Source organism: Sturnira hondurensis, unplaced genomic scaffold (assembly GCF_014824575.4).
Source record: "Sturnira hondurensis isolate 20B ecotype Veracruz unplaced genomic scaffold, ASM1482457v3 Scaffold0014615, whole genome shotgun sequence".
Taxonomy (NCBI): Eukaryota; Metazoa; Chordata; class Mammalia; order Chiroptera; family Phyllostomidae; genus Sturnira; species Sturnira hondurensis.
This window is the reverse complement of record NW_028087246.1, coordinates 209,783-234,065: the sequence shown is the minus strand read 5'-3', so window position 1 is coordinate 234,065 and position 24,283 is coordinate 209,783. Positions and strand designations below refer to the sequence as shown.

The window sequence follows — 24,283 nt, the reverse complement described above, 5'->3', positions numbered from 1 at the left end:
CGCGTCCCTCGAGAGAAATCAGTGGTGATATTTTCATACAGCGGGTTTTTTTTCTTTTTTAGTTTTCTGTATTTTCTAACTCTTTTCAGTTTCTACCATATTACGAAAAAATATTTTATAGTCTTCCTGCCTGGTGTTTACTGTGAGTGAAATAGCTTGGCCTAGGCCTCGCAGCTCCGAGGCAGCCGGAGGGCAGGGAAGGCTGCAGGGCTGCCCGAGAGCGTTGCGCTGCGTGCTGGAGGGGCCATGTGCGGCCGTGTGGCTGCTGAGGAGGAGCCCTGTAGCCTCCTGTGCGCGGGGCGGACAGTGCAGGCCCTCTGATGGAAATGGTCCTCTGGCATGTTCTCCTGGGGTGTGCACATGGACACTCCAATATCTGCCTGCCTGTGTGGGGCCTGGGGGGCTCTTCATTACATTTCTCAGGTAGTTCCTTCTCTGAGAAGGAAGCTTTCCCTTCCTGCCCCCCCCCCCCCCCCACACACACACACACAGGCGAGATTACTGCCCTTCCCCTTCTAGCAGCTCTGTTCACCTGGCTCAGCGTCCACACGGCTGGTTGTGCCCCTCCTCCTTCACTAGGCTGCGGCATGTGCCGTCACCGCAGCTGCTGCAGAGCTGGAGGAGTGGGAAAGCCGCCCCTTTCGGCTGTTCTAGAAGGCCGGGTGTTTCCCTCCCCCGTGACTTGAGGGCTGGCTGCCTTGACCCCCTTGCAGACCAGGGCCTTCTCTGCGGAGGAACGTGGCCCCCGCGCCGCACCCCGAAATGCTGCTTTTCCCTCAGAGACTGCTCTGAGGGCGTGTGTTCCAGCTGGGAAAATTCATTAAACTGGTCTTTAGGTCGCTTGTCTTGTAAAACTTTTCATCTTCTAGGTGTAACATTAAGATTGTAACGTACTTTTTCAAGCTATAATAATCTTGTTCCATCCCAAGATTCTGGTATGTCACCTGGAGGACTTTTCCCCATTTCGAGAATTACTCTTTCTGCTGGAAGCTTAGAAAGAATTGTAGCAGACTTCTCAACTGGAACTCAGTAGCAGTGCTAGAGTTCCGGGCCGGGGGTGAACCCCTGAGGGAGGCCCAGGTGAGAAAGTGGGCAGCGCCTGCATTTGGGACTTGGGAAGGAGGGCAAGAACGGTTTTCACGAGAGTGCTGCTGGCAGCATTAAAACCCTACCACAGCTGAGACCTCCGGGGCCAGCCCCACAAGCGAAGTCATGTGCCTTCTGGTGACTGGAGACTCAGTGTACCTCCATGTCCTCATCCATAAAATGGGAATGTTGTCACTCAGCCTTGGGGTGTGGTTACAAGGACTGAACGAGTTAATACCTGTAAAATAATAGAACTGAGCCAGCACAAGCATAAGAAATTCCAAGTAAATCTTAACCGTTATTCTTCAGGCCCCTGATATGTTTGTGGGAGATTGTTGCTGCAGAAAGCAAACCGAGACTAACCCTGCATACGCTCGACACGTCTTTCCATCCTGTGCAGCCCTCGGTGCCATCAGGCTGGCCTCTGCCCCGCTGGTTCACTGCCTTCTCTAATAACAGTCCTTCCTCCAGGCTTTGCTCTGAAGTCCTCCGTGAGATCTTCAATGCTGTTACCAGTGTGGGTTTGGGACTTTGGTGTCTTTGCCTAGGGCAGTTGTTACTTTGAATGCAGTGAATATTTGGATGTGTTCTTAGAGCTAGTTGATTAAGAGCCAAAGCCCCGTGCTGTCTCTGAGCAGACATAAATAGTGGGCTTTGTTATTTATTTTTTAAATAGGAGGCGGCAAGCCCGGCTGCAAAAAGAGCTCGCAGAAGCAGCAAAGGAACCTCTACCAGTGGAACAGTAAGTAGAGATACGAGAATCAAAACTATGCTCTTATTAATATGGTTTACTCCTTTTAAATAGTTTGTTCTTAAACTTCTATGAAACTGTTTTATAGATGGTCAGAAGACAGCCTCGCTGTTTTCTTGTTGGCACCGACCAGGTTCTGCCCTGAGTGGGGTTGGGGCAGTGCGATGCCGGGCTGGGTTCTTCTCCTGCTCTCTTCCTTTGTGGCTTTAAGTGGACGTTTGGGCAAATCGTATAAGCGTAAGAGAAGGCGGGGTCCCTTGGAACAAGAGGAGCAGGAGCAGTTGGAGCGTTTCCTGGTCTGGGGGTGGGGTGGGGGGTCTGCCTGCCTGAGAACCGAAGCTTTGTTTTGAGGTGGCGGGTGTTCTAACGGCTGAATTTTTATGCCTCTGGTTCAGGCTGTGTTCTGTTCTTTTGGAATATAGTGTGGAATATGGCATTAGAATGTCATATTCCGACAATTAGAATTATGATCTAGTTTTTTAGATCAATTGTCTTCCGACAATTAGAATTATGATCTAGTTTTTTAATAGTTGCTTCCATATAGGTGGAAGGGAGTGGTTTAAATTCAATTAGTAGCCATCTACCAGACAGAGGTCTTTATTGATAAGAAAACAAGAATGTCCTTACACTGAGCCTTTGCTTTAGGTGTAGAGTGTGCATTTCTTCTACACACTTTAGTTGTGCAAAAGGAACTTCACGTGTCTGTTCCCCAAACTGCGAAGTAGATAAATAATTGACCTGGAAGTGAGATTTGATTTAGAAATAACAGCATACAAAGCCTCATTTGCTTGCCTCCTGTTTGCCAGCATGGACAGGTGACTAGGCGTCACGCGATTCGGATGGTTGAACGCACACAAAGGGGCTGAGCTAGGATGCAGACGGGGGTCTGACATCCAAGACCTGTTCTTAATCTCCGTGCTTCCCTAAGCGAGGTGTTTCTGGGGGAAAGGACACTTCTGTCTTTGAGGGGTTTGAAAATTGGCTCTCAGACCCCGGTATTTGCTTGTGGCCCTGGGCCTTTGCCGAGTTCCAGTACCTTTATGGCTGTGAAATTCTTTTTTTAAAAATATATTTTATTGATTATACCATTACAGTTGTTCTATTCCCCCCCTTCAATCCCCTCCACCCACACACTCCCTCCCCCACCATTCTCCCCCCCTTAGTTTATAACCACGTGTCTCAAGTTCTTTGGATTCTATATTTCCCCCACTATTCTCGCCCTCCCCCCTATCTATTTTCTACCTACCATCTATGCTATTTTCTGTGCCTTCTCCCCCCTTCTCCCCCTCCCACCCCCCTGTTGCTAACCCTCCATGTGTTCTTCATTTCTATGGTTCCACTCCTGATCTAGCTGTCCTCTTGGTTTGCTTTTGTTTTAGGTGTGGTTGTTAATAACTGTGTGTTTGCTGTCCTTTCACTGTTCATATTTTTCATATTCTTTTTCTTAGATAAGTCCCTTTAGCATTTCATATAATAAGGGCTTGGTGATGATGAACTCCTTGAACTTGACCTTATCTGAGAAGCACTTTATCTGTCCTTCCATTCTAAATGAAAGTTTTGCTGGATAAAGCAATCTTGGCTGTAGGTCTTTGGATTTCATGACTTGGAATACTTCTTTCCAGCCCCTTCTTGCCTGTAAGGTCTCTTTTGAGAAATCCGCTGACAGTCTGATGGGTACTCCTTTGTAGGTGACTGTCCCCTTATCCCTTGCTGCTTCTAGGATTCTCTCCTTCATTTTAGTCTTGGCTAATGTAATTATGATGTGCCTTGGTGTGTTCCTTCTTGGGTCCAACTTCTTTGGCACTCTCTGAGCTTCCTGGATTTCCTGGAAGTCTATTTCCTTTGCCAGACTGGGGAAGTTCTCCTTTATTATTTGTTCAAATAAGTTTTCCACTCGTGGCTGTTTCTTTCCCCCTTCTGGTACCCCTATAATCCGGATGTTGGAACGTTTAAAGATGTCCTGGAGGTTCCTAAGCCTCTCCTCATTTTTTTGAATTCTCATTTCTTCATTCCTTTCTGGTTGGATGTTTCGTTCTTCCTTCTGGTCCATTCCATTGATTTGAGTCCCAGTTTCCTTTCCATTGCTATTGGTTTCCTGTGCATCTCCCTTCATTTCAATTAGTTTAGCCTTCATATGTTCCTCTAATTTGTGACTGTAATCTACCAATTCTGTGAGCATCCTGATAAACAGTGTCTTAAATTGGGCTTCTGAGAGGCTGGCAATCTGTTGGTCGCTTAGAGTTACTGGCTCTGGGACTTTAAGTTCTTCTTGCGCCATCTTTGGGCTGTTCGTGCCTGTTAAGTAGCAGGATCGGAGCCCTAGGTTTTCACCAGAGCAGGGCAACTAAGTCGCTGGGTTGTGACGTTGTATGTGGGGGCGGGGTCAAAGAGGGACAATGGCTTCCCTCTGCCGCCTGCTGCCGCGACCCCCACCGGCACTGCAGCCACCACTGTCACCAGGCCCACGCGTTTCGTTCCACTGCACGCGAGTGTGCCACCACTGTCAGCCCTCCACCACTGGGTTCGTCCCCTGGGGCCTGCGTGGTCCGTGTCAGTGTGCGCAAATGTGGGACCTTGGTCAGTCTGTTCCGCACCCCGACTGGTTCCGGGCTGCCTGCGCGTCTAGGTCTGTCCTGCTGGACCCAGCTCTGCTGCTGGCTCCTCCTCTCTTACCGTCCCCGTTGAACGGTTCGTAGCTGTCGGACTTCCGTATAATTCCGTGTTCTGGTCTTTGGGTGTGTCCTAGTTCTCCAAAACTTGTTGTGTTCAAACTTGGCTGTGGGGGAAGGCGCAGTGTTTCCACCTGTGCCTCCATCTTGGCGGAAGTCCCTATGGCTGTGCAACTCTGAGGGCATTTACCTGGGCTCAGCTCACCTGGGCTCAGCTCACGTTTGCTACTCCTGCCCTCTCTGCTGGTCTGCTCTCGCCCCGTGTGTACACGAGTGACTCCCCAGACCAGAGCCAAGAAGAAAAAGCCCGGCCTTGACCCCTTCCTGCAGGCCGGCCTTTGTTCCCCTCTGCACCCTGGCCCAGACTGGGCTCAGCGCCCGGAATCCTAGAATCAATAGCCCAGGAAAGTACGTTTACTTTGACTTGGTTTAGCTTGCTTAGTAACAGGTTCTTAAGTATATATTTACTTTATCTAGATAATCAGTCGTGAAAAAAATCGTGCTTTCAAGTTCTTTTGAATTCAAAAGTTAGGGGATATAGCCTTGGGTTATTACATCTTATTATTTTACTTCTCCCTGAAGATTGCAACTTGGTAGGAGGTCACTAAGACCAAAATAATTACTTGCCCTCCTCCCTTCCAGGAAGAGGGGGGGAGGAAAGAATTCCTGGGGTGCTTTGTGTCCCGTGGGTAAACAAAGCAGCGGCTTGTGCTCTGAGGGCTGGGTGCATGTGCACGCAGATGTAGTGGCTCCCCAGATGTCAGGAGCACCGAGTACATGGACTAGACAGTACCCGAAAAGAGGTTGTGTTTAGATTTTAACAAAGCTTTTAAAAACTTTCCTGTTTTTTATATTATTAAAATAATATTTAAAATGGTTGTTAAGGCAACTGTTGATTTCATTGCACTTTTATCAGTTCCTTTTCTTGTTCACTGGGACCGTCCCCCTATATTTGATTTCCTGTGCTTCGTAGCCACCCCTTCCTGTCCTCTGAGCCCCTCCACCGTCTCCCGGGAACTCTGTGTGTACTGGTGAGTGGTGAGTACAGTCCAGTTGTTCAGGGGCAGGAGCCCTTCAGCTGCAAACCAGACTTCTGATGGAAAGACTGCCTTGGTTCTGGTTAGGCGGTTTTGGACGTAAAAAACTGTTATTTAATTTCTTCCCAAGTGGGATTTAAAGGATCAAAAGCTCACTTTTAAGGTTATTTTCTGCTGCAATTCTGGATTTGGATGGAACAGGTTGAATGTTTAGAGCGTGGCAGTTCCTTTTTCTCCAGCGAACCCTTAACCATCACTGTCATGGCAAAGTCATGTGGATAGTGTGTGACTAGGAAGTGGTGTTCGTATCTGCAGAACAGACTCATCACAGTGTGCCTATTGAGCAGAATCAAAGACTCGGCCTCCTGCCCTTCTTTCCAGGGACGATGACATTGAAGTCATTGTGGATGAAACCTCTGATCACACCGAGGACACCTCTCCCATGCGAGCCATCAGCAGAGCGGCCTCGTAAGTAGCTGGGTCCCGCTGAGAAAGGAGAGCTGGGGTGTAGGTGGACAGTACGCTGTGGCCCGACAGAGCAGTCAGATGCACCCAGCCCTCTCCCCGGCACTGCGGCCCCTCGCACACAACTGCAGAGACGAGTGGGTTCCTTGTGTCCCCGTCTGGCACTTAACAGGAGGCGGGTGTCTCTTACTGCTGCCGCCAGCTGAGAAGGGGAGCAGGGGAAGGTTCGGCAGCTTCCTAGGGAGACGGTTCAAACTGTGTCGGGCAGGGTGACTATTTAAATCATACTGTTTATCTTACTTGGGCTCCGGGATTCTTTCAATTGGGTAAAGCAGGACTGAAAGAATGGGGATTGGGTATTAACAGCCAGTTAGGCAGTTTCATTGTCAAAAACATTGTTTCTGGGGAAGCTAATTAATGCTAGGGAACCTTGTTTCCTCTTAAAACTTGGAGGCTGGGTTTTCCTCCTTCCTGCCCACTGCTGTCTGGTGGTTTGCACTGCGGTGGGCTTCTCGGCTGGGGTTTAGGGACTCGTTGGGAAACATTCTCAGGTGCCTGTTTTTGTGGACTGTTTTTATTGATTGATTATTTGGGAAAAATGTTTCTGAGGTTTAAACCTATCCTCCCCTCCTCTTTAGTAAGCGACTCTCACAGCCTGCTGGAGGCCTTCTGGATTCTATCACTAATATCTTTGGGTAGGTTAGAAATCCTTCACCTTCCCTTGTTGATAATGTGTGTGGATATACCTAAGTCTGTGTACGTGATTTATTATAATTTCTGTAAGCACACACCAGAATTTCAGTGGTTCAGACTGTACGGGTGCCTTAATGCCAGCTTTTCATTTGGCTTCTTCCTTTTTCCTCAATGTCCTTTCTCTTACTCTTGCTGCGTGGTGATCTCGGCCTTACCCTCTAGTCTGTCCGAGTCTCCCCTTGTGGGACATCACTCTTCCGACGCTGCCAGGTGAAACCATTATCCACTCTTACTACCCCGGCATGCGGGTGCGGGTCATTGATAATCACGCTGATTGCCGCTTCACTGCCCTGATCATCCATGTCAGTGTGCTAACCGAGATGCTTTGCATGTTCCAAGGGCTGCCGCCAGCCTCTGAGTGGGGCGATGGGGTGAGCGCTTGTCCGGCAGCCACGCTCTCTCTGCTCCTTCTTCCCGTGCGTTCAGCTTCACCCTGACCGCAGTGTACGCTGAGGATGGTTGGGACTAGGTGTAGAACGTCTTTAAGCTGTTTCACAAAACTACCAGCGAGCTCCTCCTGAGCCGGCAGTTCCACTCTGTTGAGAACGTCCCCCAGCAGTCTGCTGACCGGGAAGCGGTTGTTTGGAATCGCTCCTCAGTGTTGCGTTTTGGAGCCTGTGAGTGGGCGAGCAGAGAGTGCAAGTGTGTGCCGCCTGTCCTCCCAGTTGTCCGTGGAGTGAGGCTGCTTCTCGTTTGGCCGGTCACTCTGTAAAGGGTCCAGGAGGGAAGAGCAGCTGTTGGTTAAAAAAGGCCTTTGGGCCCCTTCTGGGCTTGGTGGATGGTTAGCCTTGCGCAGTCTTGTCTAACGCTCTCCTTTGTGCTGTTCTTAGGAGGCGCTCCATCTCTGCCCTCCCAGCCCCCCAGGACAATGTGGATACTCATCCTGGTTCTACTAAAGAAGTGAGGGTCCCAACGACTGCGGTGTGTGTCTTTGTGAGTACGACAGACCCCCCAGCCTCGTGTGGTAGCAGCAGCTCGGGTCCTTTCTCCTGCCGCGCTGGGCTTTCCCGTGCTTTCTTTATCCCATGCCGTTACACCTGTCAGCTCTGTCCGGTGGGAGGGAGTCATGTATTTTGCTGAGCGTCAGACGACAGAATTTCTGACAGCCATCCTCCGCAGTACAGGACTGGCTGGGAGAGAGGATTGGAAGCAGGAGGGATAGGGCACAGAAAGACTAGTTAGGGGTGGCAAGAGATTAGTTAATAATTCATGCAGGTGCTGTCACCAGTTGGCTCCAGTTTAGAGTCAGAGTCTAGTCAGTGGCCTGTGGTAAAGGGTCAGTAGGGCAGCTGTTGGCTTCATGATTTGTGTGCATACCTGTGGGACTTCGACTGTTAGGGGCACGTGGTTGGAAGGAGGAGTCAGTTCCTGGCTGGAGCCACTGCGCTGTTTAGGGCTGTCAGCTGGAGCTCAGAGCTGCATCCCGGTACAAAAGGATAACACGGTCCCCGCTGGGGTGGGGGCGCAGACACGGCCAGCTGGGGAAGCGGAGGGCACAGGGGTGGACAGGCAGACAGAAGGAGCAGGGCCCAGACCGCTGGGCTGACCCTTGGCTTGTATGCGGTGCCTTGGAGGAGCCAGCTTTCAGGGGAGAGAAGGACTTGCTATCAAAATGGGGTGGGATTTATATGGGGAGTTTTCAGTTCCAGGCGTAAGGAGGGACTTGAGTAATTAGATACGTGCACACCGTGACCTGGCTGAGCAATGGACTGCCTTGGACGTTGTCGAGGGAGCCCCACCACGCAGGCCCGGGTGCCTCCCGGAGGTCAGTGATGATTGGTAAAAGGTCTGATTGCACCTGATGTCACAGCCCTTCCTTGCCCTCAGCTCCCAGCAGCCCATTTTTCCTCCCGTCACATTTAAGTTGTGTGCATGGGGCAATGGTGCAGCTGACACTTTGGAATTCTGTCAGAGTGTGTTCCTGAGAGTGGACAGTTCACAGCTGACAGCCTTCCAACAGAACCAGCGGTCAGGAGGCTGATGAGCGGCAGCTAGGGTGTGGCGGTGCGTGATCTCAAGTTTTCAATCTGAGACCTCTTCGGTGGGGTTTTTTAAACCAAGACAAGGCAGAGAATTGCGTGGCGCTGAGAGGCTTGGTCCCCGTCATACAGCTTTTCATCTGTGGGACGTAGAGGAGGGGTGGGAAATGACATCACCCAGCAAAGAAAGAGTAAAGTGCCGTTTGCATCCAGTCAGTTAACAGAGTCATGCTCTCGATAGTAGTTTAGCATCTTGTTCAGCCCCAAGCAAATTCGAAGGTGTTACGGAAATTTTCAGACAGAAGTGGGGAGTAAAAGAACCTTATTTATTTTCGAGTTTCAATCATAGGTAACATCCGGTAGTACATGATTTAGTCAGTACCTGTGCTTAAAGAGAGGAGATTATACGGACAACTTCTACTATTCCCACTTCCCATTCTTGGATGGGATGCTTTTTACTTGGTTTCTCTTACCCTGCACACAGATGTCCCCTTGTCACATCGCGTGTTTGTGTGTGGAAGCCAGACTCAGTGACTTCCCTCTGGCGAATGTGAGCTCACCCCAAGTAGCGCCCGTCCACTTCTCCTGACGGTCCTGTGGTCAGCTGCAGGCCCGGGCCGTGAGACCCGTGGAAGTCCTTTTTGTGGGTGAGCGAACGGAGGCTCTGGAACAGGCAGAGGCTTGGCAGAGGCCACACGCTAATGCCCACGGGGCCTCCACAGGTCCCACCTGGGCTCTGCCGTGTGGCTCTGGCACTGGCATCCCCCCGTATCCGGGCCCCGGACTAGAGTGTGCTCACGTTCGCGAAGCCATGGCGGCTTTCTCTGTCGGGGACCCGCACTGTCTGGTGCTCAGCGAGGCAGGCATTCATTCAGTCTGGACCAGAGAGGCAGGTATTCTCAGTCTCACTTTAAAGCTGTTAAGACCATCCAAGAATATATATATTGAAACTTTTTATTCCTAGAATAATTAAAATTTCATTAATGTGAAAACAAACTTTAAGCAGTTAGTTTACGCAGATTTTGAATCCTTTCCAAGAAGCTTGCACTGTATTTAAATAAATGGAACTGTGAACTACCAGAACAGAGTGACGATAGTCTTAGGAAAGCCTGGGCTAGGAGCCCAAGTTAGTTTACGCTGGGATCCCCTTCCTTTAGGTACGACTTACGACTGTTAAGCCTTGAGTGAGACGTCCAGGGGGCTGGCTCTTCCTCCTTGGGAGTGAGTGCCGGGTCTGAGAGGGTGCTTGTCTTGCAGGATGCACACGACGGGGAAGTGAACGCCGTTCAGTTCAGTCCCGGCTCCCGGCTGCTGGCCACGGGAGGCATGGACCGGAGGGTCAAGCTTTGGGAAGCGTGCGGAGGTGAGATCCCACGGGAGGTGCGGAAGGAAGCTGTGTCGGTGGCGTCGGTTGACCTGGATTCAGGCAGCCTTTGCGTGGTTCATCTCAAAACGCAGCACGTGGTTTCCGGGGCCTGACCAGAGCGTCTCCAGAGCCACGGAGGGCTGCTCCGAGTTCCAGGTGGTGGTGGGAGATGGCGCTGAGGTTATGGGTGTGGGTGTGTGTTTGAAGTAGGTACAATCAGAACATCATCCGAGAGAGTACAGGTTTCAGAAGGAAAACAAAATCGAACAGCCAGGGACTCCGATTAAACTACACGTGAAACTGTAGCTTATGCACTTAATAATACCAGTGGGCACGATCTTGAAAAACCATGTTGAACAACAGCTTACCAGACAAGGGCCCTGAGATCGGACCCGGTCTTTATTAGGCCTTGTTTCAGAAATGACCTCAGAGCACTGGGGACTGGGACGCACCACAATAGGAAGGTCTGGAGCTGGGGCATGGCCCAGTTTCGACACTCTGAGATTCGGTTAAATGCACGTGCACTTTAATAAAGCGAGGTCAGAGGATAGGCTGAAGAGGTTGTTATAGGAGCTGCGTTGTCGAGTCCCCACAGTTACAGCACATCCACGCTCACTGCCCCACAGGTAGGGGTTCCTGTAGGCCTGTGTCAGTAATTCCCTGTGCAGCTAGACGTGGGTGTTGCCCGTATTCTGAACTCGGGGAGACACCACCAGGTTTACATAGGTGATTCCCATGAGCAGTAGATGATTCTGGGGGAGAGGAGAGGCGGAACCTGGGAACCAAGCTGGGTCTTCTTTCCACGACAGCCTCCGCTAAGCCATGGAGCTGCTGAAGACCCCTGCAGGGCCCCACTCTGCGGCGGGAGCGCGGGCAGTCTGTCAGTCCCCTGGGCCAGAGCGGGCAGTCAGGGAAGCCCCAGCCCGTCCGCTCTGGAACGCGGGGCAGGGTTGCAGGACAGGGACTCCGCAGGTAAATCCCTGGCTGTTGTAGCCAGTGAAGCCGTTGGAACGCGTGCTCTTTCACCTCGGAACGCCTTATGAGTGACAGCTGCTGGGACTGTTACAAACTAATAACAAAGCTGTAAGAATAGAAGTTTTGGGAGGTTTGGTTTTTAAAATCTAAGCAGATGGTCTGTTTTGACTGTGCCTTGTGAGTAAGTAGAAGTAACACTAGAAGTATGTTTGCTTTCCTTCTTGGACTGTAAGGAAGTTAAAAGACCAACATTCGCTGTTTGTGCTGCAGAAGAGGGAGCAAACACTCACCGAAATCAATGCTGACGCCACAGGGGCCGGCACCAGTTAGGGTTCGTAGAGTGAGCGTTTCTCCCGGGTCTGCAGGGGAACGTGAAACGTTTGGCAGCATTTTTTAATAGTTTTCAAGGAACAAAGAATCCATCGTGTCCTAGCTGATTGTAGGGCCTCATCCCACAAGCAGTGTGTCCAGGCCACAGTTCTGTCCCTCGGAAGAAGGGCGCTTCCCACCCGGTGCGGTCCCCATCCTTACTCATTCCCTCGGAAGCAGAAGCAGCAGCTCCGGTGGGGTCGGGGCGGGGTGGGGGGGGCGTGTCACAGACCCTCCCCCAGCGCCTTCTAGATAAACGGGCTCCAGTAAGATGTTTGGTCTTTTGAGATGACTCGTGTGTGGGATGGCGTTTATTGATCATTTCTTATTTCTTACATTTTGGCTGCCAAACAAATAGACCAATTTGGGGGGCATAAGTCAGAGAGATATTTCTTAGAGTTTGCAATAAAAATTTTGTGTGTAAAAGAATAATCAAAATAAAGACCTTAATCAGTGGGTGTTGGCCTTTTTGACTCTTGAAAATCTAATGAAAGCTAGGATCAGGGAAGAGACATTTAAATGTGTTAGGTTTTGCAAATAAATTTAGAGGTGGAGTTCACTGACTGGGTTAACAGTCCCGGCCCTAATGTATTTGAAGCTCTGTACCCGTATCCATGTTACTGTTATTTAGAAATACCAAGAGGTTAAGGCTGTTCGTGGAAATGTTTCCTCCTGTGCTCTTCTTTCATGAATTTGGTTAGAACGGTCCCCTAATTTTCCTGGCTTGTCAATATAGCTCATCCTTACGCCGCCCTTTAAAAAGGGGGCGTAATCACGTCATTATGGAGACTTGTATCCCTGTAGCTTGTGTCTGTCTGTGTCAGTGAGGTTGCCGTGTGGGGCCAGCGCTGGCTGGCTCTGTTGGTGACGGGGGTTGGGCCGAGCAAGGAGCACTGGCGGCAGCTGGATGCCCAGACTCTCGGGGTTCGTGGGCATAGAGTAGCGCAAGGACGAATCACAGAAATGCCAAACTGGTGTAACCAGCATTCCTACAACTAGACACTTACACGTGACTAAAATGAAAACTCTTTTTCGACCTCAAATGAGAATTGTCACACCTGGATTTTGAAAATTTGATGGTCGGTTTCTACAAAACTGATAGTTAAGTTGGCACAAACACCGGTCAAACCCAAAGATACATTTGTGTAAACTAGAAAACTGTACTGAGATGTAACAGAACTGAATGAAACTCTAAGTTGGTTGACATATTTACGCTAGATTTCGTCAAAAGAACTCATGGGCTCTGCATCCACTGACGCTTTATGGCTCTCAGAAACCGGCTGCAGGGGGTTGTGGTCTCACACCGATTGTCCTCCTGGTGACTGGTGGCACAGGAGTGCTGCTACCCCGACCGTGGAGGTGGCTCCCATGGGCTTTCGGGCTCCCTGTTTTACCTTGTGTTGTGGCCTGAGCTTCCCGCCTTTCCATCTTTCCATCCAGACAAGTGCGAGTTCAAGGGCTCCCTATCCGGCAGCAACGCGGGCATCACAAGCATTGAATTTGATAGTGCTGTAAGTATCGGCTACCCAGGGAAATAGGTGAGTTGAGAGGTGCTTGGAAGCAGTTTAAGACACCTGGGTTTCAAAATGTAAAAATAACCTGCCTGCTGTGCCTGCTGTTCATCTTGAGTAAAGTCAGTGTTAGAGGCGGTGCAGGTAGATCACACGTTCTGGCTGCCTGCGTTGAAGACTGGTTGGGGAGGCAGTTCGGTGTTCACACAGCCAGTAAGCATCTTGGCAGACTTGATCAAGGCCCTAGTTTGGGCCAAGGCCTTGGGCATGGAGACGAGGCTGTCCAGCTAGGCCTGCGCCAGAGATGAGCAGATCTCCGAGAGGGCAGCTGGGAGGTGAGGCATCGGGAAAGTTCACTCCTCTGGGCACTCTGGCTTGAACAGTGTGTGGCAGGGGTGTCAAACTCATGTTCACTGGGGGCCACATCAGCCTCGCGGTTCCCTTCAAAGGGCTGAAATAATTTTAGGACTGTGTAAATGTAACTTCTTCTTAACTATTAAGGAGTTAAAATTACATTTGGCCCTTTGAAGGTGACTGGGAGGCTGATGTGGCCCCTAGTGAAAATGAGTTTGACACCCCTGCTGTAGAGAATCAGCACTTGCCGTTACCAAAGGCAGGTGGAGGGAGGGACGTCAACACATGCAGCCGGGTTCCATCTTGAGCTGGAGGGTTCTGCAACATTCAGGCGAGATTAGGGGAAGGTCTGAATGTGATAAGACAGGTGAGTTGACAGGACGTTGGTGGTGATGATTGGTGTTTGTATTGGGCATGTGGGTTCAGACATCTAGACCTTCTTGGACTTGATACTGGGGTGTTTCACTGTGTAAACTGAATTCCTCTCTTTTGGCTGAAATTTGTCTCCCCCTTTATTCCTATAGGGATCTTACCTCTTAGCAGCTTCAAATGACTTTGCAAGCCGAATCTGGACGGTGGACGATTACCGATTACGGGTAAGGCCCGGTTAGGGAAACCAGGATAATCTCCAAACTTCCGTGGTCCTCGAGGCGCACCATGCCGGCGGTGGCAGGGCCGTTCATTTAGGAGAGTTGTGCGTGTTTTCCTGAAGGTCACCCTTGGTTCCCCTGCCCCTTTCTGTCCTCCTTGGGGAAATTCGTTTCCACTTCACACTCTCACTGTGTCTGAGGTTCAGTGTCAGGCATCTGCAAAGGAAACCCCCCATTTCCGTGACAGATGCGGGGCGCGCCCCTTCACAAGCACGAGATGCCTTCTTAGATGGCCCGGCTTAGCCCAGCTCCGTGATCCTGGTGCCCGCGGATACTGGGTTAGCTGGAAAGTCTGGTCGGTTTGTCCGTACTGTGGCTCTGGTAGCGCTTAGTCGTCTCGAACTCCATTTGAAAACATTCTGTTAGATTGCATTGTGACAGCTGTCATATCAGTGTGCTTTTTAGAAAAATTATCAAAACTGGTGAATTTTCGTGCAGCCACTTTAATAATTGAAGATGGAAGAAAAAATAGGCAACATTTTCGGTGTATTATGCTTTATTACTTCAAGAATGGTAAAAATACAACTGAAATGCAAAAAAAAAAAAGATTTGGACCGTGTATGGCTAAGGTGCTGTGACTGATGAGATGTAACAAAAGTGGTTTGTGACATTTCTTAGTGCTGTTGACACTTTGGCCAAAGCGCTCTGTGCTGTGGGCCGTCTCCGGCATTGGGAGGCGTTGGACAGCACCCCTGGCCTCTCCCCACTAGAAGGCAATAGCGGGAGATAGTCAACATACTCGAAGTAGCCAAATCAATAAAGTTATTGATGAGCTTGAAAAATGTGTCCTTTATTTTACAGGGGGAAAAAACAGACTTTTTGGCCAATCCAATAACTTGTATTTTTTCAGGCTCTAGGACTTGGTCACGGTCACAGTGTGGCTGGAAAACCAGCTATAGACATGCCCATGTGCATGCTTACAATAGAGGGGCAGCCCTCTGAGACCGCTGATTCGAGGAGTCGGGCGGGAGAGGGAGGGGCTGGGGCCATGTGGAGGGAGCCTGCACCTGAACCCGACTTGCCGAGAAGTCTCTTGGATTCCGACACAGACCAAATGTGAAGGCCGTGTCACCTGCGTTATAGTGAGAGACATAGCTTCGGTTGGAGACTGGTTTTTCTCCGTAAGCTGGAAGGAGTTGTCACATGAGCTCATTGAATAAGGGCTGCTGAAAGATAAGGCGGAGGACGAACCTGACGTCTCGGAAGGTGTTTCACCAGCGACCTTTGACAGCAGCTCTGTGTCGATCCACACGGGAAATGGCATTCCCTTGAAGGAGCTGTGCGGGAGCTGACCAGTGTTAGAAGGAGCTGTGCGGGGATGACCAGTGTTAGAAGGAGCTGTGTGGGAGCTGACCAGTGTTAGAAGGAGCTGTGCGGGAGCTGACCAGTGTTAGAAGCTGGCAGACACAAAGAGGCGGGACATTCCTTATTCCTTATTCCTGGGTGAAAGAAGATCCAGGGCTACACATTCATGGTCTGAGACATGAAGACGACAGAGATTGTGTCCTCTTGGGACAGCCAGAGTGGCCACCTGTGTTGTCGTCTGAGTGAAGCAGCCGAGTGGGCTGCCGGGGGCCCACAGGCAGCGCTGGACTTGCCTCGGACAACGGTTCCCGTCTCTGTGGGTGCCGGAATGAGGTTTCAGCTGAAGCATGACAACTCTGCACCACAAACTTGGAAAAGAGGGCCCACCCTGTTCTCGCAGCAGCCTTGTGCTCTGTCCTGTGGTCTGTCATACTCCAGGTGACAGCTGAGCACGCTGCACCCCGTCTCGTGAGTCCTTGCTGAAAAGATGGACGTAAAACCTAAAGGGAGCGTTAAAATTAAATACTAGAAATATCAAAACCACTGAGTAGATAAAAGAATTTTTTAATCTGATCCACTTAAAATGAGGACTTTTTTTATTGATAGAAGTGAACACCTGTGGGCGGCTCAACTCCCCACCATCGAGAATGTGGAGGCCTGAGGCAGGTCCAGCGGGGTCTCCACCAAGACCAAGATGGGCAGAGGTCCAGACCTTGTAAGAAGCAGCTGACGATGCGTGGGAGGGCCTGGGAAATAAAGACGTCCCTTTTGTGTGCCCGTAGGTGTTCACTGCAGCGTCATTTGTTACCATGAAACTTAGTGACTTACGTGCCTGCTGGCCGGGGAACTTGCAGCGCGGTTGTTCCTCGCCACATGAAGGTTATTTGCAAGTACAGTCTTCATATGAAGACTCCTGAGAGTGAGGGTGAGAGGAGGAAGGGCGTGAATGCTGCCCCCGTGGGCCTGCTTCATCCTCCTGAACCAGCAAGGGGAAGAGGCTCATCCGCTCAGATTAAGTTAGAGACCCCGGCTGTGCAGGGCCGAGTCCGTGTGACCCCAAGGCCTGGGCAGGTTCAGCTGTCACCTGAAAAACTGCTCATACCATGGTGGTAAAAAAGCCGTAGGTACATTCTTAGGAATATATTCACATGAAATATATGGAAACATTAGTGTGTGTGTTGAGAGTGTGTACAAGTGAGTGCATTCACACAGCGTGTTTGTGGGCCCTGTCTTCTCCCTGTTTATGAAATGGGGCTTTGCTTGTGTGGTAAGGAAGAAGGCATGTGCACAGAACTTTAACTTTTTTATCCTCACCTGAGGACATGCTTATTGATCCTAGAAAGGGAGAGAAACATTGATGTGACAGAAATATCAATTGATTGATTGATTGGGTTGCCTTTTGTATCCGCACCAGCAACCTTTGCTTTGTGGGATGATGTCCAGCCAAGCCGCACAGACTTCTCAGAAAGGAGACACACTGTGGCTAAGTCTTCTGTCCCTGCACCCATTGGGGCTGCTCCCCTTGGCTCTGAGGAGAGCTGAGGCCCTGACTCCTGGACCGCACCGGGGCAGTCCCGAGGCCTCAGCTTTAGGAGCGGGGTTAGAACCCATCGTTGGCAGTGAAGGAGGTCTGCTAGGGTCTTCTCCAAGGCTTTTTTTTTTTTTAAAGAAAACATCAGCAAGTGCCTTCTCAGCCTCTGAGGTTCTGCAAAGATAACAGAGGTCAATGATGAGCAGTAAAAGGGCTGACCCCCAGGCCCCCACCCTGCACTCCCAGCATCCCCAGCCGCCTCACTCCCCTCTGGCCCCAGCAGTGCTCCGATGGGCACAAGGGTGGCTGACACACAGCGATGCCCCAGGTCTGTGCTCCTTGGCGAGCCCGGGGAGGGCACGTGGTTGGCATCCCACAGCCAGTCTGTCAAGGGATGTGATTGCAGGGGGGTGGCACCTGGTTCTGATCTGACTTTCACGCTGAGACCTCTGCTTGCAGACCCCCTGGGGCTTCCAGTTGTGTGTTGAAGAGGCCTGATGTTTCCTTCTGTAAGGGCTGGTGTGCCTGCTGGAGCCAGTCTGTTCTGGCTTTAAGTAGGGAGCTGACTTTCAGAGGCACTGGCTGAAATCCAGGCTCTTAAAATTTTGTGATTTCCTATCATCCAGACTCACAAAGAAGGTGTGGGAACAGTACAGGGAAGGCTCTGTAATGGGGCCTGTTTCAGAAAGGTGCTCCGGCTGCACCTCCTTTTTGAGAATGGGGCACGTGTGGGGTTTTGGTTTTTATGTGGGGCTTTTTTTATGTATGTTATTTGTGATGGGAGATTTATCCTCTTCCTCTTTACACACCTTGCCTCTGGGCAGCAGCCATAGTTAGATAGGCTTTCTGGGTGCCTCCCCAGCTGCTGGCCAGTGTTCGGAGAAGCTGGCTCCCTGGCAGTTTGCTGTTCCTTGGCTCACCCGACTGTTTTCTCTCTCCTAGCACACACTCACGGGACACAGCGGCAAGGTGCTCTCTGCCAAGTTCCTGCTGGACAATGCGCGTATCGTTTCCGGAAGTCACGACCGAACCCTCAAACTCTGGGATCTGCGCAGCAAAGTCTGTGAGGAAGCCCGGTCTCGCTGTCTGTGTGTGCGATTGGACGTGACGGCAGGGGTGTTAGTTTCCATGTCACAGTGTTCACTTAGTGTGATATGGTTGGAACACGGGTGCACTTTGCATATTCAGAGTAGTGCAGAGGTACTGGCAGTTTCTCATGTTTGAGGCTTCATCTTAATGAGTTGTTCCAATGACTCAGGGTCAGAGGACAGCGAAGTTGTGAGGACAGCCGTGCGGGGGGTGTCTGCTTCATTGCTGATGTTCGGTTTTCTTTCAGGCATAAAGACAGTGTTCGCAGGGTCCAGCTGCAATGATATCGTCTGCACAGAGCAGTGTGTAATGAGTGGACATTTCGACAAGAAGATTCGTTTCTGGGACATCCGGTATAATATCCAGGAGCTGGGTGGGGAGGCAGATGAGAAGGTGTAGCCGTGGTAGGACTGTGATGATTTGTGTGTGGGCTGTGCTTTTAAAGTCCCCGGAAATGCAGAAATAAGCTCCAGTCCACATTTATCCTAACAGCTTGCTCTTCTTTACCATGAAGTAGACAGTTGTGAACAGAGAGGAACAGCTAGGCCGGTGGGCTGGCAGGACACACAGGTGTGCCCGTGTGCTGAAGCAGATGGGGTGGGCACCTTTGTTTTGGGACGGTAGAGAATGCCTCGGTGCTCACCGTGAAGGGCGAGCATCGTCACATGGAAGACAAGCCCCTGGCAGACATTCCGGACCCGAGAAGCAGGGCAGCCAGGTCCGGCTGGAGCAGTGCACGTCGGGCGTGGACAGAAGAGCCTGACCCAGTGGGCTGGCACCTGGGGGCCATGGGCTTCATACGCCGCTTTTTAAAAGGCCTGTCCATAGAAGCCTTTGGGTGCTCGGCAACGGATCGCTCCCTGGGAGGCTCCCGGTGGCGCGGGTGGCGGTTTAGAGGGTGTATTGGGCAGCAGGGAAATCAGAAGAGTTTTGCAGATCTGAACTCCAAGCAGTGGAGGGAGGTGCGGGGGGTCCACTGGAGTGAGAATGCAGACAGGACTTGGCGACAAGGTAGATGTCGGGGGTGAAAAAGAAAAAATGGCAGGTTGAGGAAGGGGGGCAGAGGTGGTGTTCAGAGGACCTCGGTTTGTGATTTCTAACAGACAACTGGAAATAGGAGGGCAGGGTTTTCGAGACAGGTTGGAAGTTCTCAGGAGGGCTGTGACAGTTGGAACAGGCTGGTCAGGTGGCATTTCGGGAGCTGCGTGACGAGGAGGGACAGGCGTGGACAGGGACACCAGGGTGCCCCGGCTGGTGGGCCAGGGCTCAGGCAGCAGCAGGGTCAGGTGACCAGAGTCATCCAGTGGGATGAGGCCAGACGTCAAGATGTGGCTGGTGATCTGGCTAAGTGGGGGACAGCTGGGGCAGAAGCCCAGTGGCTACGTAGTTGTGCGGAGTGGGAAGCGGGAAGCGTGGTGACAGAAGAGGAGGCTTTGAAAGGCCTGACATGGAGCTCGTGGCTTATTCGTGACCTTTGGTTAGCTTTAAAACTGAAGCATGGGATTTGAGAGTTGAACAGGTCTAAGTCTTTGGGGTCCACCCTCTACTTTGACAGTGACAGTCCTGGGTCCTGAAGCAGTGGAGAGGCTTCCGGCTGCACACTACCGACACTGAGATAAACACTCTTACCTGGTTGTGGTTTACAGTGGGAAATGGTGTCCTCGGAAACTCACAGCAAAATGCGCACAGAAGGGCCTGGGCCTCCTGTGGTCGTCTCGGCAACGGGGCCCTGCCCGGGATTGCCGTTTGTGGACCTAGGACCCAGGGGAGGGTCAGGACAATAAAAGAAAGAAGGGGGACCTGCGGAGTGTGGTGACTCTGCCCCAGGGTCCCAGGTTCATGTTCAGCATCACCAAGGACATGGTGGGCCCTGAGCTGGGCTTTATGTGGCAGGAAGCCGGAGAGCAGCCCCAGCTCTCTCTGTATGTGGGTAGAGCCTTGGTGGTGCGTGCTGTGTCGTTGGAAACCAGAGTCAGACCCCTGGCGCTCAGAACAGTGACCGTACACTGTTGGCAGGAGAACAGTAAAAGCGGGCACTGAGCTTGTTTGTAAGGTCGGGGACACATTCACGGCCCTGGAAGAGTTCTCTCTCGATGACGTGACCTTTCCCTGCCCCTCTCCATGGCACGACGTCCTGGTCACGACACGGCAGTTCTGACGCTCCTGGATGTGTTTCTCAGACTCCCGTTTCTCTGGTAGATCAGAGACTGTGGTCCGAGAGCTGGAGCTGCTGGGGAGGATCACTGCCCTGGACTTAAACCCGGAGAGAACTGAGCTCCTGAGCTGCTCCCGTGATGACCTGCTAAAAATCATCGACCTCCGAGTAAATGCCGTCAGGCAGACGTTCAGGTAACCAGAGACATGCCAGTCTGGGTGTGCGTGGGTTGCTGGTTTCCTGAGGGTTGAATGAAGACCAGAGGCCCAACCCTCTGGTCAGACCCCGAGTGCGGCAAGCTGTCCAGGTGACGGTGCTCTCTGTCTGTTTCAGTGCGTCGGGTTTCAAGTGCGGCTCCGACTGGACGAGGGTTGTGTTCAGGTTAGTCTGGCTGCTCCTTCGCCTGTCCTACCTGCCAGCTTGGGTCATTGCAAAGGTTAGAACATGGGCGCTTTCCCATTGGACAGGTGAGCCAGAGTTAGTGTCCCAGCCTGAGTGTCCCGGAGCAACCCAGTGAGTTCAGCAAAGAGATCGCTGTCGGTTGCTGTCGGTCAGTCTCCGTCTTTCCCAGTGTTCCTCTGTGGTTGTACCGAAATGGGATGGTTGGCTACTTGGCTCGTTGTGTGCCCAGTGGATTCGCCTCTGCATTTACAGAAGGACTGAGAGGTTTTAGGGAGGGCGCGACAGTCCCCCAGAACAGCTGGGCAGGCTCTCCAGAAAGAGGTGGCTTCCCTCTCTCAGTTCTGCCTGCTTCCATGCATGGTGCTTCTCCCGCACACCCCCCACGGTCGGGTCCCGCACCACGGAGAAGCTTCTCCAGGGTCGGCGCTTCCTTCCTCCTTCCTTTCCTACGTCACTGAGCCACGTAACCGGGCAAGCCGTCCGTTGAAACAAGCCCCTGCCATTTGGGGGTTGCCTTGGTCTCCCTGTGCTGTGTGTGAGTCTGAGAGAGAGTTGGGACTGGGGGCCGCCATTCTTCATGGGGTGAGGCCAAGGTAACAGGTGCGAATGGCACATTCGCACTTCTGGGTGAGGATTGGTCGTGTGTTTGACTCAGAAATGAAGAACAAGCATTACTTCCCATGAGGAGGCCGTGAGGATGCCGAGTCGGGGGTGGGAGTTGACGCTGTGTCTTGTCTTCGGTGTCTCTAGCCCTGATGGCGGTTACGTGGCGGCCGGCTCAGCCGAGGGCTCTCTCTATGTCTGGGGCGTGCTGTCCGGGAAAGTGGAGAAGGTGCTCTCCAAGCACCATGGGTAAGATGAGCCCCGGGGGCCCTCTGAGGTCCTGGGTGGGTCCTGTACTCCGTCCCTGGGGTCACACTCTCTTTGGGCATGGACTGTCGGCCCCACGAGGGCGGTGTCCGCCGGCGGCGTGCTGCTGGTTCATTTATGGTACAGAATCTTCCCGGTCGAGCAATTAGAAAAGTGGCCATTGGAGGAAAAGCTAGAGAAACATTCTCTGGTCGTCCCAGAGGCTCCTTTTCCCTTAGTTCCATCCACTCGAGCCCACCTGCTAGTCAGAATGCTGACCGGGCTCCTCTGTAACCCCGCTCTCTGTGCCCCGAGAGCCGTGAGGGGACTTCTGCCCCAGCCACTGTCCCCTCACTTCGTTCCCTCAGAGTTCTTCCTTCAGGGAGCTCCGGGTAAGGCCTGACCCTTCCTTCCGTTCCCAAGCTGCCCCCTCCAGCGCAGCGCCGGGCTCCTCCGCGTGCCCTGCTCTGTCTTGAGTGCCAGCAGGGCAGGCCGTGGAGAAGTCCTGACCCGCCCCCCCCCCCCAACGCGAGGGCGCCGGTCTCGAGTTCCCCAAGACCTCACCGATGCTCCCACTTCTCCCTTTGAAGTTCGTCCATCAACGCGGTGGCCTGGTCCCCCTCCGGCGCCCACGTCGTCAGTGTGGACAAGGGGAGCAAAGCAGTGCTGTGGTCGGATTACTGACGCCTCCGAGGGGGAGAGCAGATCTCAGTGGCCGGTGGGGCACTTGGTGTGGCTCTGACCTCCAGAGAGGAGCGGGAGCCAGCTGGGTGGCCCTGTGGCCTTCTTTTGAAGGGGACTGCAAGGGTTGGGGCTGACGTCTCTAATGGCCTGGAGGGACAGCGCGCTGCAAGGGCCCTGCCACTGCCTCACTTAGCAGAGGCTCCCGTCGCCGCCACCGTTCCATGGGAAACACTACTCGCTCTGATCCTCATACCTCAGCGGGGCGCCGGCTGCATAGGCCACCCTGCACGGCAGTGCCAACGCGGCCCGCACTGCACGGCGGGCGTCTGCCTCTGCGTTCTCCCTCCTCCAGGGTCAGTTCTGGCCGAACGCACATCCTGTCGCCTTGGGGTCGCTTTCCCAGCCAGCTTGCTTTAATCATTGGATTAACAGAACCGAACAGGATTCTCCCTGCCCTCAGGGAGCCCCCGGGACTGCCCTGGTTTCCAAGGAGACAGGGACTATGGTCCTACTGTGTGTGTAACTACGAAGCTCCTGCGGAGCTCACCTGACCACGGTTGCAGTTTCTTGATCTCCCAGACTGCTCTGGGAGAGCAGCTGTCCTTCCAGGCTCCTCATCTGCCAGTGTGTTTCTTGGTCAAGACATAAACCTCGAGTACGTTAAGAAACTTTCTTTTTTAGAGGAAGTGCAGAAGCCCTTTTTCCCGAGAAGTGGGGGTGCTGCAGGAGGAGGTGTCTTCTGGACCTACCTACCTGTCCCTTCCCAGAAGGTGCACACCGCAGTCTTAGGTTACAGCTGCTGGGGACCCAGTGCGAGGGCCCCGCGTGTGGCTCTGCAGCCAGGAGCTCAGGGTCGCTGTCCCTTTGCCGAGCCCAGTGTGGAGCCCGCTCGGTGCAGGGAGCCTGTTCCCAGAGGCGGGGAGTGGGTGTCGCCTTCCCGGGGCAGGAGCTGTGATTGAGGCCAGGGGACAACAGGTCTGTGGCTTTTTTTTTTTTGTAAGCCTCCCCCCCCCCATTTTATCTGTGTAGAAAATTTTTGTTCCTTGAATGAGAAACACCAACATTTTTTATCACTTTCTAATTTGCACTTTATTTGTTCCTCCCATGCTTATTCTCTGGACAGCTGTGGGTGTGAGTGCCAGAGCCTGGCGGGGGGTGGGGGGCGCCTCTTCTCCCACAGGGTGGGGCTCCCCCTCCCTCATGCCCTGCCCTGGTCTTCCCTTTTCTGTTAGCCATTCAGGGAGCTCCAGTGGAAGGGAGTGGAAATTCACAGGCCAGGCATGTCTTTTATTTATTTAATTGTGTTGCCCAACAGAACTTGATTGTAAATAAATAAGAAATCTGTATTATAATTTTCAAACTTTGTGTGTGTTGGTGGTTTTTTTTTTTTAATGGTCCTTGATGCTTTAGCGGGGAAAGCACTCTCTGACTTGTTTTCCTGGTATTCGTTCATTTGTAAGTAATGGTAATACTGTCCTGGTGTCTTTCCTCCTCGACGTGGTGCCACTGCCTATAAAGATCAGCATGGCAGTCGCTTGTCACAAGCCTTAACTGCAGCGGGAAAGTGGCATCTCCAGCACCTGGGCCCCTGTACCTGCAGAGCCCCGCGTGAGCTGTGACCGCCACAGGCGGCTCTGCCAGCAGCAGGCAGTGGCCCCTCGGCCTGCACTGGAGACTGTCCACGGGACTGACCGTGAGCTCCGCCTGTCTCCTGGCCTCCAGGCCTCTGCTTTGCTGAAGGGGTGTCAGTTACCTCCCTGAGAGGTGATTTATTCATGGCAGCACAGATACCTAGCAAAGCCTTGTGCCGTTAACAAATGAGGATCTCCCGGGAAGCCCCAGAAAGTTCCATGACCACGCTGTGCTCACTGAGGCGTTGGCCAGGTGTCTGCTCAGCCCAGCAGCATGCATCCACGTTCCGTCAGGATCTGAGGTCTCGGCACTCCCCAGAAAGCCAAAGGGGCCCTTTGCAAGTCACCTTCAAGGGAGGGGTCGCTTGTGAAGGAGGCCTGAAATCGGTGTTTCTTTAGTCTTGAGTTACTGTTGGCTTTGGCCTTGGAGGAATGCCTCCCCCGCCCCCCCTGCTTTTGACAGAGTGTTTTGGTTTGAGGTCCACCCTCACTGGACACCTTTCAGGTCAGCTGACTGCCGAGCATGAGCTGACATGAACTTGCCACAGTGGAGTATGACTTCAGTGGGTGGTCTGCCCCTCCTGCTGGGGAAGTGCAGCTTGCTCCCCTGGGGCGCGGGAGGCGGCAAAGGAGTGCTTTGCTCTTCCCGCTGATTTCTGGGTGGCTGCAGCA

The 24,283-nt window shown here is 52.4% G+C and overlaps 1 protein-coding gene and 2 non-coding genes across 6 annotated transcripts in view; all 3 read left to right on the top strand.

The window, feature by feature from the left end:
- ATG16L1 (autophagy related 16 like 1) overlaps window positions 1-23,336 on the top strand; it is a 35,660-nt gene extending 12,324 nt beyond the window's left edge. Inside the window, exons 6-20 of one of the 4 annotated variants that reach the window (XM_037063485.1) lie at window positions 1,763-1,828; window positions 5,925-6,011; window positions 6,647-6,703; window positions 6,924-6,971; window positions 7,592-7,694; window positions 9,998-10,103; window positions 12,891-12,961; window positions 13,840-13,911; window positions 17,744-17,864; window positions 18,138-18,243; window positions 20,090-20,239; window positions 20,379-20,426; window positions 21,198-21,299; window positions 21,887-22,010; window positions 22,050-23,336. In XM_037063485.1, coding sequence (XP_036919380.1) covers window positions 1,763-1,828; window positions 5,925-6,011; window positions 6,647-6,703; window positions 6,924-6,971; window positions 7,592-7,694; window positions 9,998-10,103; window positions 12,891-12,961; window positions 13,840-13,911; window positions 17,744-17,864; window positions 18,138-18,243; window positions 20,090-20,239; window positions 20,379-20,426; window positions 21,198-21,299; window positions 21,887-21,980 — 1,231 coding nt within the window. In that variant the 3' untranslated portion in view covers window positions 21,981-22,010; window positions 22,050-23,336. Of the gene's footprint in view, window positions 1-1,762; window positions 1,829-5,924; window positions 6,012-6,646; window positions 6,704-6,923; window positions 6,972-7,591; window positions 7,695-9,997; window positions 10,104-12,890; window positions 12,962-13,839; window positions 13,912-17,743; window positions 17,865-18,137; window positions 18,244-20,089; window positions 20,240-20,378; window positions 20,427-21,197; window positions 21,300-21,886 lie in introns of all 4 variants that reach the window. The other 3 variants (XM_037063484.1, XM_037063486.1, XM_037063487.1) reach the window with 3 other exon arrangements.
- LOC118999183 (small Cajal body-specific RNA 6) lies at window positions 8,526-8,796 on the top strand. The gene has a single exon (XR_005069060.1).
- On the top strand, window positions 16,992-17,249 carry LOC118999181 (small Cajal body-specific RNA 6). The gene has a single exon (XR_005069059.1).
- Window positions 23,337-24,283: the final 947 nt, after the last annotated feature.